This window comes from Mus caroli, unplaced genomic scaffold (assembly GCF_978045245.1).
Source record: "Mus caroli unplaced genomic scaffold, Mus_caroli_1 scaffold_11, whole genome shotgun sequence".
Lineage (NCBI taxonomy): Eukaryota > Metazoa > Chordata > Mammalia > Rodentia > Muridae > Mus > Mus caroli.
The window spans coordinates 123,141,806-123,154,319 of NW_028227266.1; the positions used below are offsets into that span (position 1 = coordinate 123,141,806).

The 12,514-nt window shown below is 35.6% G+C and overlaps 1 protein-coding gene across 2 annotated transcripts; it reads left to right on the plus strand.

Annotated features, from left to right (window-relative positions):
* The first annotated feature begins 1,103 nt into the window (after nt 1-1,103).
* Nucleotides 1,104-11,450, plus strand: LOC110301021 (vomeronasal type-2 receptor 116-like). Of its 2 annotated transcripts, none has more exons than XM_021171230.1 (6): nt 1,104-1,309; nt 5,681-5,963; nt 6,320-7,126; nt 8,221-8,440; nt 9,257-9,385; nt 10,543-11,450. In XM_021171230.1, exons 1-6 carry the CDS (start codon nt 1,104-1,106, stop codon nt 11,448-11,450), a joined length of 2,553 nt encoding a protein of 850 aa, XP_021026889.1. The 2 variants fall into 2 exon arrangements, with proteins under 2 accessions (XP_021026889.1, XP_029337570.1); XM_029481710.1 differs by having other exon boundaries at nt 10,546-11,450.
* Nucleotides 11,451-12,514: the final 1,064 nt, after the last annotated feature.

Consider the following 12,514-nt stretch of genomic DNA (forward strand, 5'->3'; position numbering starts at 1 on the left):
GCCATTGTGGGCACAAATATAAAGTCCTTCAAAAATTAAAAATCAAATCCAACACTCTATCTGTGTCACTCATTGTAATCTAACGAAGTTACATAAATTAGCCTACCAAACATACATCTGGGTTATTGCAATGTAATCCAACACAGTGCAGTATCTACACAAATGCAATTTGAAGTAAATGGAAAATATAAGGTATATAGTAGCATAAGGACTAAATTTCTCATATAAATCACACTGAAATTCTCTCATCTCTTTGAGTAAAAACTATGAAATCATTCTCACTCATCTAAATGAGGTGTGAGCAAACATAAACTGAAGAAATGTTTCATCAAAAGACACAGATTGCCGGTGACCAGAAATCAGGCAAGAGATCAGCAGTATAACTCACTGAAAGTCTACACGGGTACTGATATTGGATAGAAAGGGTGTTGAATTTGTACAGTTCCAGACATTACTGGAAGTGGCATAATCACAGGTTCTCCAGATGACAGAAATCACAGGAAATTTGAGGAGATTTGACAAACATGAGTAGCATACAATAGTATATGTAAAACAGAGAATGCTCAACTCTTGGCTCAATGTTGCATGTGAGACTGGCCTTCCCTAGACCAGACAATGAAAGACATAATGTCCCATGATTCAATTCTAAATCTGATGATATGGAACTTTTATGACCTTCTCAACTCTTATCTTACTACGGAAGTTCTGATGAAATCCACTATCCTGATTTTTAATTGTGTCTTACAAATGGCTGCTGACATTTGGTTTGGCCCAAGATGCTCAGGAGATTGTTCCTGAAGTGTATACCATGGATACTGATGAAATAATGGAAGCTGGGGATGGTTAATGTGATCTTCACAACATGTTTTCAGAAATGTTTTGATCAAAAGTTTTCAGACCTCAGATGCAGAACTTAAGGCCAGGTTTGTCCAGATGTATCCAGGGAGTATGGCACAGGATGAGAGGCATGGAACTATGGAATATAATTAAATGGATCTCCAGACAGCAATAGCCTTTAAATAGACACATAGATGTAAGTGTGTGTATGTGATGTTTGCATAAGAAACGGATTTCACAACAACTCCATCTTAGATCCAACAGACATGAAGAAGCTGTGTGATTTCACTCTCTCCTTCTTGCTCCTGAAGTTTTCTCTCATCTTGTGCACTTCGACTGAACCTAGTTGTTTTTGGAGAATACAGAATAATGAAGATAATAATGGAGATTTGCGAGGTGACTGTGGTTTTGTTCTTCTCACACATGAGGGACCTATAGATGAAAAATTTTATAATTATGTTATCAATTTTAGGTAAGTCATTAAGTTTATTTCTTTCTTCAGTGTCATGAGTTAGAAATATGTAGCTATGTACACAAACTTTGAGATTCTATCCTTTTCTTCTCAGTGCAGCATTAGCAACCACTCAAAATTATATAACACATCACTCACTATTTTAATATTTTGAAATGTGTCACTGTTTAATTTGGTTTTAATACATTGGGCTCCAATTCACATAGCTAATAGTAACAAGTGTACTGGGAGAGTTTGCTGGGACAGATGAACACATTTCATATGAAGAAAAGATCTCAGTGCTCAGACTTCACTTAAAGTATTGGGAAGAATTAGGAAGACTGAGGTGTTAGGAGAAATCTGATAACTTTTTTAGTAGATTGGCATAGTAACATTCACACTAAAAGGTAACATCAAACTGATATGTAAATGAGCCTAAAGAATTATAATCTATTTTTGTGGTATATTTTATTATATTTTTGTATGGATACATAAATTTAAAAGAAATGCATCTTAAAATAATTATCATGTTTAATAAACATTAACATTTGAAAATTTTAAAAATATTCTACAAACATCATGGAAATATTATCACTGAAAGATGTTCTCAGTGCGTATGAAATTAGCATTTTAAAAATTATTTTATTCATTTACATTCTAAAAATTGCCCTTATCCCAGTGCCCAGAGCTCTTAACCCCACCCCCTCTTTTTGGTCTCTGAGAGGGTGCTCCCACCAACTCTTCCACCTCATTCTCACCCCTACAGATACTCCCATACCTCTTACCCCTATCCCCCTAGCATCGCTCTTCCCTGGCACTTCAAGTCTCTACATGATTAGGTACATCCTCTCCCTCTAAGGCCAGAAAAGGCATTCCTTTGCTGCATATATGCCATGGGGCCACCAACCAGCCCATGTATACTCTTTGTACTAAGGCTGGATGTCAATAATAATGAAATTAACATTTTCTTAGTGTTTGACTTCCAAGTTTTTCCTATTTTTATGTTTTAAATTTTTCTTACAGATTAAAAAAAAAATCTCTCATAGAAACATGGATAATTTTAAAGTGATATCATATAATGGCTTTTTATGTATTTCTTTTTTGTTTTATGTTTGTTTGTTTGTTTGTTTTTGTTTTTCAAGACAGGGTTTCTCTGTATAGCTCTGGCTGTCCTGGAACTCACTTTGTAGACCAGGCTGGCCTCGAACTCAGAAATCCACCTGCCTCTGCCTCCCAAGTGCTTTATGTATTTCCTAAAGATTCTGTCTGCAATATTTTATTTTTGTTCACTATGTTTAATTTCCAAAGATAATTTTGTATGTATTGAAGCATAATTTAGTACTCAAACATTAGAATTAGGATCCTGAGTTATGGATATTATTCAATATGTACTAATGATATTTTTAGGGTAGTAAATGATATGAATAGAAAAGTAGAATAAAATATTTTGATGTCCCCGTATTTCCTTTAGACAGGAGCATTTCTGGGTCAAAAGTTTGGAGGTGAGTGGTTGGCCCCATCCCTCAACCAGGGGCCTTGCCTAACCTCTGGATATAGGCTCTACAGGTTCTCTCTCCCCTTTGTTGGGAATTTCAGTTAATGTCATCCCCATTGGTCCTGGGAGCCTCAAAAAAGGGATAACTTTTGAAATGTAAATGAATAAAATATCCAATAAGGAAAAATATCTTGATGTATTATTTAATTCTTAAAGTACTCAATATGATTATGATATTGGTACATAAGACAAATTTCAAATAATAAAACATTTGAAGTAGTTATGAATTTCATATATAGTTCAAGGCATGTTTTTATTATGTTTCTGGGGAATTAGAACTTCAAGACTATTATACAGCAGTCTTACTCTCTAGGACTATAGTCTAGTTCATGCATGACTTTCAGAGGAAAAACAAGCTCTTTATAGATTTTCACAAATATAAAATTTATCATATCAGAGTTACTTATATTTGTTAGCTGAAATTATGTTCAACTGTAAAGATCTCCAATTTCCTGACCTTATTTTAAGAAAGCTAGCATTTATACAGAAATTTAGCATATCTTGTAGTACGAAGTTTAGTGTAATTTAATAGAAAATTTCATGTTTCGAGTAGGGTTAGTTTGAATATGCTTGGCCAACGGAATAGTATGAGTTATAGCCTTGTTGGAGTAGATGCAGCCTGTTGAAGGAAGTGTGTCACTATGAGACTGGGAAATGAGACCTTCTTCCTATCCACATGAAAGCCACTCTTCTAGTGGTCTTCAGATGAAGATACAGAACTCTCAGTTCTTCCTATACCATGCATTCCTTGATGCTGCCATGCTCTCACCATGATGTTAATGGTCTGAACCTCTGAATCTGTAAGCTAGACCCAACTAAATGTCCTTATAATTGTTGCCTTTCTTATGATGTCTGGTCACAGCAGTAAAACCCTAATGAATAAAGAAGTTGATACTAGGGACTATGGTATTGTGATGATAGGGCTGACCAGGCTTTTCTTTGGAAGAGTGTGTATTTGGAAAGCAGTGGAATGCTTTAAGTGTGGCTCAATGAGCTATACTAATAAGAATATGGAAGACTTTGTTGCTGAGAGTGATTTGAACAGAGGTTTCAGTAAAGTTCCAATATTTGGCCTAGAGACTGTTTCTGTGGTATACTGGTGAAGAATGTGACTATTTTATGCCATTGTCTGAAGAGACTACCTGAGGCTAAGGTAAAGAGATTTATATTAGTTGCACTGACGAAGGACTTCTCTAAAAAGCCCAGCAAAGTCTTTGTCTTCTTGATTAGTCCCATAAAGAGCATTCTGTTCAAGCATATCAAGCTTAAAAAAAAAACTAGTACAAAATATATCATTCATATAAAAATAAAGCGACTCTAGGAAGTAAAATAGAGCAGAAATTCTGTGTTCAAGGAAATAAAGAGATTAAAGGAATAATGATCTCAGGGCAAGATCAACCCAGATGAGCTTATTGTTTGTATTTGCAATTGAACAAAGAATGGTTTGGACTTTTAACCTTACAATTCAGAAATAGAGGCCCCATATGTGATCCAGATTTTGAGGCTAGAAGAAACATGCTTTTGGTCCAGATGCTGAGGAACAGTAGCTACAAAAATCTTAGATGCAGGTATGATACTACACAGATCTAATCCCAGGAAACAAAGCCAAGCAGATTTCTGAGTTCATGGCCAGCTTGGGACAGAAAAAATTCTAGATGAAGAAAAGCTGAAGCCCAGATGTGGTAGTACATGCCTTTAGTTCCAGCATTCAGGAGACAGAGCCATGAAAATCTTTCTATTTAAGGTCAGTCTACAGGGCAAACTCTAGGAATGAGGAAGTTGGAAAACAGAAAGCTAGTAATATAATAAGGTGGCAACATGTTCCAGCCTCAGCAAGCAGCAGGACTTGGCAGCATCAGCCATGTGGCTCTGACTTGAAAGTGAAGAATAGAAGGAATGTCTGGGCCAATTGACACAGGTTAGCAGGAAGTAAGATTTTAGCAGTGATTAAGAAGAGACCAGCATTACTAAGGTGAAATCTTCTGGGAGGTGTTTTCTAAGACCACAAAGATGCTGTGTTCTAGAGATACTAAGGTTGTATCCTGTGTGTCAGTTGGATGGCAATGTGTAAGAATCACCCAAGTTGTACTTGTTTTAAAGGTATGAAGTGGCCATAGAAAGAAGCCGAGGCTTGGCACTGTGAGATGCCAGGGAAGGCCATTAGTGAAGGTGCAGCCTCAGTTGTAGTAGATGGCCCAGGAGTAAAGGGGTTATGCAAAAAAAAGGTGAGCTTTGGCACCATAAAAAGTGCATGTGGGAGGCTATTTGGTGAAGTCTGGTTGCTGGAAAAGTCCTCAGAGTATTGGAGATGCCTGTACCATGGGATAACCATCAAGAACAGCAGCAACAGTGAGGTGGTGTCAACCAGAGTCTACAGTGGAAGAGAGAAGAGAGCTGGAGAAGTGACCCAAGGCCTTTGAAAGAGCTCAGAAGATCATGTGTGAATCCCAGACATTGGAACAAAGGCCTTGAAGTTGAAGTTGACTTGGAGACCCCAAGATATTAAAGATGCCTGATTCCGTGGGATTAGAACTCAGACTATTGTGCAGCTGTCTTACTCTCTAGGACTGTAAACTAGTTCATGGATGCCATTCAGAGATAAAACAGCTCTTTATGGATTTTCATGAATATTAAAATTATTATATCAGACTGACCTATTTGGGAGAATTCTTAAGCTGTATTCAACACTAAAGATCTCAAATTTCCCAAGCTTATTTCAAGAAAGATTGCATTTAGACAGAAATACAGCATGCCCTCTAGTACAAATCATACTGCAATTGGACAGAAAATTTAATGTTTTAAACATCCTCTTTAATCATCCATATGCCTTGTTTTAGAATACCAGCAAGAAGATATGAATATTTTTTGGTAATGTTTTTTGCTACTGATGAGATCAACAAGAATCCTTATCTTTTACCCAACATGTCTTTTGTATTCTCACTCATTGCTGGCATGTGTGAAGATACATTGGGATTTATTGATAAAAGGCATTCACCACAAAAATATGCTTCAAATTTTCTTAATTATAACTATGGATTACGGAAAAGATGTGATGTAGTACTTACAGGACCATCACAGACAATATCTGTAAAACTGGCAATTAATTATAGGAGACCAAAGGTGAGAATATGTGACACTGGATGAGTTAACAACCTTTTAATTCCATTCATAGGTGCCTAGGAAGAAAACTTGGTAAGCTTGTGTGTGTGTGTGTGTTGTTATAAATATATTATAAATGATTAAATTATCAGATTGGAAATGTACTGAACAAACACAAAAACTGTTTTCTAGAACATTCAGACTTGTAAGGAAAAGTCCAAAATCTAATAGGAAAATGCATATGATTTTCCTAGCATAATCCTAGCATCCGTAATAGGGGTTCTGAAAGATGAGTAAAATTACTTGTATATAAGTCAAAATTCCTGACAGTCACATTCCTCATGTGGATGTTTGATCCTCTCATTTATATCTTTTAGGTTTTCTTTGGACCATTTAATCCTAACCTGAGTGACCATGACCAGTTCCCATGTATCTATCAGGTAGCAACCAAGGACACACATTTGCCCCATGGCATGGTCTCCTTGATGCTTCATTTCAGATGGAATTGGATAGGACTGGTCATCTCAGATAATGACCAGGGTATTCAGTTTCTATCAGAATTGAGAGAAGAAATGCAAAGACGGGGAATCTGTTTAGCTTTTGTTAATATGATCCCAGAAACCATGCAGATATACATGACAAGGGCTAAGATATATGACAAACAAATTATGGAATCAACAGCAAAGGTTGTTGTCATTTATGGTGAAATGAACTCTACTCTAGAAATCAGCTTTAGAAGATGGCAAGATTTAGGTGCACAGAGAATCTGGATCACAACCTCACAATGGGATGTCATCATAAATAAAAAAGATTTCAGCCTTGATTTCTTCCATGGGACTGTCACTTTTGCACACCACAATGACAGGATTGCTAAATTTAGAAATTTTATGCAAACAATTAACACTGACAAATACCCACTAGATATTTCTCATACTATACTAGAGTGGAACTATTTTAATTGTTCGATCTCTAAGAATAGCATTAGCAAAATGGATCATTTTACACTCAACAACACTTTGGAGTGGTTAGCAAAGCACAAATTTGACATGGTGCTGAGTGAAGAAGGTTACAATTTGTATAATGCTGTGTATGCTGTGGCCCACACCTACCATGAGCTCATTCTTCAACACGTAGAGTCTCCAGAAATGGCAGAACCCAAAGGAATATTCTTTGACTGTCAGAAGGTACAATTTCTTACATTTCATTATGCTTAGATTTATCAATGTGTTCTTTTAAATGGCCCCTGAGAAACTAACATACATTTGTTAGAGATTATTCTTCTCTTCGTAGGAAGATTTCTACACTACAAAAATCCCTAAAGAATCCTTTCCATATATAGAATTATATTATTAATTACCCATGAGTTATATTGCATTTTCTTACATAGGATAACTTTAGTACAGCTTTGCATTCTAGAAGCCATTAGAAATATTATGGTATATTCTTATTTTACATTGCCTTAATTGATATGCATATGTAATCATCTAATGATGCATCTCACTTAGGTGGCTTCCTTGCTGAAGGCCACAGTCTTTAATCCTGTTGATATATATATATATATGTGTGTGTGTGTGTGTGTGTGTGTATAATATATATATCATGCACAAGGATAACATTTACTAAGAGACAATATTTTTGTATCATTATCAGTGAGTCTCATGAAAATGTGTCTAAAGATTTTACCAAATGAGTTGAATATTTGTAATAGGAGCCAAGAGTGTTCTCGTAAGAGGCTTAAATGAGGTCTAGATTAGAATAATTTCTCAAGAGCAATTTTCTCAAAACATGGTATATGTGCTGTGACTAATAGTTACTAATTTCAAGTAACAATTATTTATAAAAACATAAATGATGAAGATTGCATATTTCATTAAGTTTATGCTTGTTTCATGTATGTATACTGTGTGTACATAAATGACACACTACCGCTCTTAGTTTCCACAACTTACAAGTATTCAGACTTCCCACTCATTTTCACATACATGGCTACATTTTCAAAAGATATTTTGACAAATATGTGGACACACACAGATATACAAAAGAACACCAATACATACAACAACATTCTATTTGGTAAGCATTTGTTGTAGCACTTTTTATCATAGAACACTAATAGAAATTATATTAAGTATTAATTAACCATTACATTTTACTACCTAGGATAACTTTAGTACAGCTGTGTATTCTAGAAGCCATTAGAAAAATTAGGTGACATTCTTATTTCACATTGTCTTAATTGATATGCATATGTAATCATCTAATGATGAATCTCACTTAGGTGGCTTCCTTGCTGAAGACCATGGTCTTTACTAATCCCCTTGGAGAACTGGTGAACATGAAGCATAGGGAAAATCAGTGTGCTGAGTATGATATTTACAAAATTTGGAATTTTCCACAAGGCCTTGGATTAAAAGTGAAACTAGGAAGTTATTTTCCTTGTTTCCCATATAGCCAACACCTTCATATGTCTGAAGACCTCGAGTGGGCCACAGGAGGAATATCAATGGGTATACCACAATTTACATCCTTTTCAGTATAACCTAAAATTTAAAATATGAGGGGCTGAAGTGATATCTCTGTCTTTAAGACAAGTTGATGTTTTAAAAGGGACCCATCCTCAATTACCAGGATCAACATTTGATAACCCACAACTTTCTATAAATCTTGGTCTCTGGATTCCATGTTCAATGGCACCCACATGCCTATTTAACCCACAATACAGAAACACATTTACAAAATATATACATACAAACAGTGAATTTATGTCATACTGTGTGAACATGTTTATTTCCTAAAGAAGTACAGCTTATACTAATGAACTAAATATTTGTCAAAATTCAAGCTTCTATTTTAAACTTAGAAAAACTTTATTCTATGAGGTTTACATAGCATGTGTTTTTCATAATGATCAAACAACTCTTCGATCTACCATGACTTCTCTCACCACTCAATTCAGTATCCTTATTTTTTATTTATAAACAATGTGAGAAAAAGTGAAGCCACATAACTATCCCTTTTGGATTTAGTCAGTTTGAGAACGAAATTTCTCAAATCACTACAACCCATATGTTACACACATAATAAACATGAAGTAGTCAATATTGAGTGACTTTCAGGGCATTGCAGGCATATACAAAATGATAAAGTACCTGAAATTGATAAGTGATGCCTGTTAGCACAGATATATATATATATATATATATATATATATATATATATATATATATATCCACATCTGTTAATATGTCATATATGCACATATATGTAATTATGCATATGTTACACACACACACACTCACACATATATATATAATCCCAGGTTCCCTCCTCCATGTGTAGTGTAACATGCACTGCTGGACTCAGAAAAATTCATCAGAAAGAGACTGCAGACTGCTGTTTTGATTGTGCCCAGTGCCCAGAAAATGAGGTTTCCAATGAGACAGGTATATGTTTGCATGCAGAAGAGAAATTTACTGAATTTGAGTATCTTCCCTCTCAAAACTAGGAATGTGAAATGACCTAGATGGAACTGAAGACCTAAAAGTTCTGTGTTTTAGAATTTAATTATTTGAATAGTATCAACATTTTTTCACCCTGCATATAACTTACAATATCTTCTACAAACAACTATGTTCTCTGACAACATGTAGTTACTTATTTTATATTTTGCAGGAAACATTTAGGGGGACAAACATCTGTAAACACTTTTAAAACAACAACAACAACAAAAAAAAAAACAGGCTTAATCTATGTATTTGTTTCATCTTTGTTGATTTTTTTTTTTACAAAGTAACTTCCCAACATGATCAGTCTACAAGTTTTCCTTCTCACCATCCAACTTCGTCCTAACAAAGACCAGATGTTCTTTAATGAAACATTTTTAAGAGCTCACATGGCATAGAGGACGAAGCATTGCTGTCAAAGAATTAGAACATTAGTGAAGCTTTCTAGAGTGCACCCAGAGATGGGACACTTATCAACAATCACAGCCTAGCTAGGGAATGAGGATGCTTGTGATTATGCATAATCTTCATACCATCTAGGTTGGATTGTGTAGTTGTGAAGAAAGAGATCTTATCACAGTGAGGGTGACCTGCATAGGCCTATGAGGCATATAGCTTCATATTCTTTATGCAAACAGCATTTGCATGAGAAATTGGATGTTCTTGTGCCTATGCGAAGATACTAACAAAGGGCACAACCCTCAAAGCCAACAAAATGCATGATGCATTTTATCAACTAGATTTGAGAACTAAGTGCACACTGCACAGGTATGTGAGCAGTCAACTTAAGGTTTGAGGTATTAAATAATCTGAGTTGATTCATATTACTATTCATAATGCACTGAAAAACAAAACATTTTTCTTTCTTTTTGTTTAATAAGTATATTTTTCCTCCTACATTCTCCATGGTGTTTTGTTCCATCACAATGCATAGGTTAACACAGAGAACCCTTAAGTCAATGCTACCTACAGCAATAAGGAATGGAATGGATGCTCATCACCAAAATATTTATTGAGGAATCTTCAAAATAAAACAAATACTCAATTGTTAAGTACATAATGATGCTATCTTATGAGGACTTGTTGTTGTTTGCCAGCAGATATGGAGAAATGTGTGAGCTGTCCAGATGATAAGTTTGCCAACATAGAGAAAACCCACTGCCTCCCAAGAGCCGTGTCATTCCTGGCTTATGAAGATCCATTGGGGATGGCTCTAGGCTGCATGGCCCTGTCCTTCTCAGCCATCACAATTCTAGTACTAGTCACTTTTGTGAAGTACAAGGATACTCCCATTGTGAAGGCCAATAACCGCATTCTCAGCTACATCCTGCTCATTGCTCTAGTCTTCTGCTTTCTCTGCTCATTGCTCTTCATTGGACATCCCAACCAGATCACCTGCATCCTGCAGCAGACCACATTTGGAGTATTTTTCACTGTGGCTATTTCTACAGTGTTGGCCAAAACAATAACCGTGGTCATGGCTTTCAAGCTCACTACTCCAGGAAAAAGGATGAGAGGGATCATGATGACAGGGGCACCTAAGTTGGTCATTCCCATTTGTACCTTAATCCAACTTGTTCTCTGTGGAATTTGGTTGGTAACATCTCCTCCCTTTATTGAAAGAGATATAAAGTCTGAACATGGAAAGATTGTCATTCTTTGCAACAAAGGCTCTGTCATTGCCTTCCAAGTTGTCCTGGGGTATTTGGGCTCCTTGGCTCTGGGGAGCTTCATTGTGGCTTTCCTGGCTAGGAACCTTCCTGACAGATTCATTGAAGCCAAGTTCCTAACTTTCAGCATGCTGGTGTTCTGCAGAGTCTGGATCACCTTCCTCCCTGTCTACCACAGCACCAGGGGAACAGTTATGGTGGTTGTGGAGGTTTTCTCCATCTTGGCTTCTAGTGCCAGCTTACTAGGGTGCATCTTTGTCCCAAAATGTTGTGTTATTTTAGTTAGACCAGATTCAAATTTTATACAGAAGTACAAAGATAAATTGCTTTATTGAAACTTTCATAGTATGAAAATTTTAGGAGATATTCAAAATATTTCTTTTGTCTTAACAAAAGTAGTAATCATAAAAAATTTTAAGTAATATACAAATTTGAAGTTACAAACAGGACATCACTGTCCATTGTTATGCCAATTCCTAAAGTTCGGTGGAAATGGTTTCATTCATAAATACACAAACCTGAAGATGTTGAGAACCAGAAATCTCAATTGAGTAATGGCTACCATCATTTTGACCTGTAGTTTGTGTGTAAGCCATGTACCTAATTAATGATTAATATAAGATGACCCTACTGACTGTAGACAGTGTCACCTCTAAGCCAGTTGTTTTAGGAGTTATAAGAAAGACTAGATAGGATGGACATGAAGCCAGTAATCAGCATTATTCCATGGACTTTCATTGAGTTCCTGCATCCATGTTCTTGTCTTGGCTTCTTTCACTTAATTGTGACCAAGGTGCATAAGGAAATAACACTTTATCATATATCCCTTTTGACTGTGGTGTTTTCTTACAGCAACAGAAACTAAGACATCAGCAAATTGGTAAATTACATTGGTTGGGATTTGGAATATCATAGATTACTGATTCAGCAAAGTTATTGATTTGAAAAGAGAAACAAGATGGAATGTTTTTAGATTGTGGAGCAGAGTTACAACATTGTATATTGGTGATGGCCATCACAGAGGCCTGGAATATTGGAAAAATTTACAATGTTCTATAAAGATATTCAAAATATCAAATAATATAATAAGAAGAGTACAGTATATGAAAAGGATTATGGGGTTCAGTTTATGACTATTGTATAAGGCTCTTGAACCTTATATGAAAACACACCATTTCATTATGAAATATAAGTGTTTCATTCTGTGAGAAAAATCGCTAGTGGAAATAATGCAATACAAATACCTTTATCACAATTAGGTCAGTGAAGTTTGTGATCATATATCACTCTAGATGAAGGATCTCATTATAAATTTTGTTAAAATATTAGTAACTAAAGATAATTCAGTTTAATATCACACACATAACGACACAGATACAAACATACACTTTACTATTTC

Bases quoted from the DNA above. Each gene is read 5' to 3' on its own strand.
- LOC110301021 (XM_021171230.1), top strand. From the start codon at position 1,104: ATGAAGAAGCTGTGTGATTTCACTCTCTCCTTCTTGCTCCTGAAGTTT. The intron at 5,964-6,319 runs GTGAGAATATGT...TATATCTTTTAG, and splicing joins TTAATTATAGGAGACCAAAG to GTTTTCTTTGGACCATTTAA. The intron at 9,386-10,542 runs GTATATGTTTGC...GTTGTTTGCCAG, and splicing joins TGAGGTTTCCAATGAGACAG to CAGATATGGAGAAATGTGTG.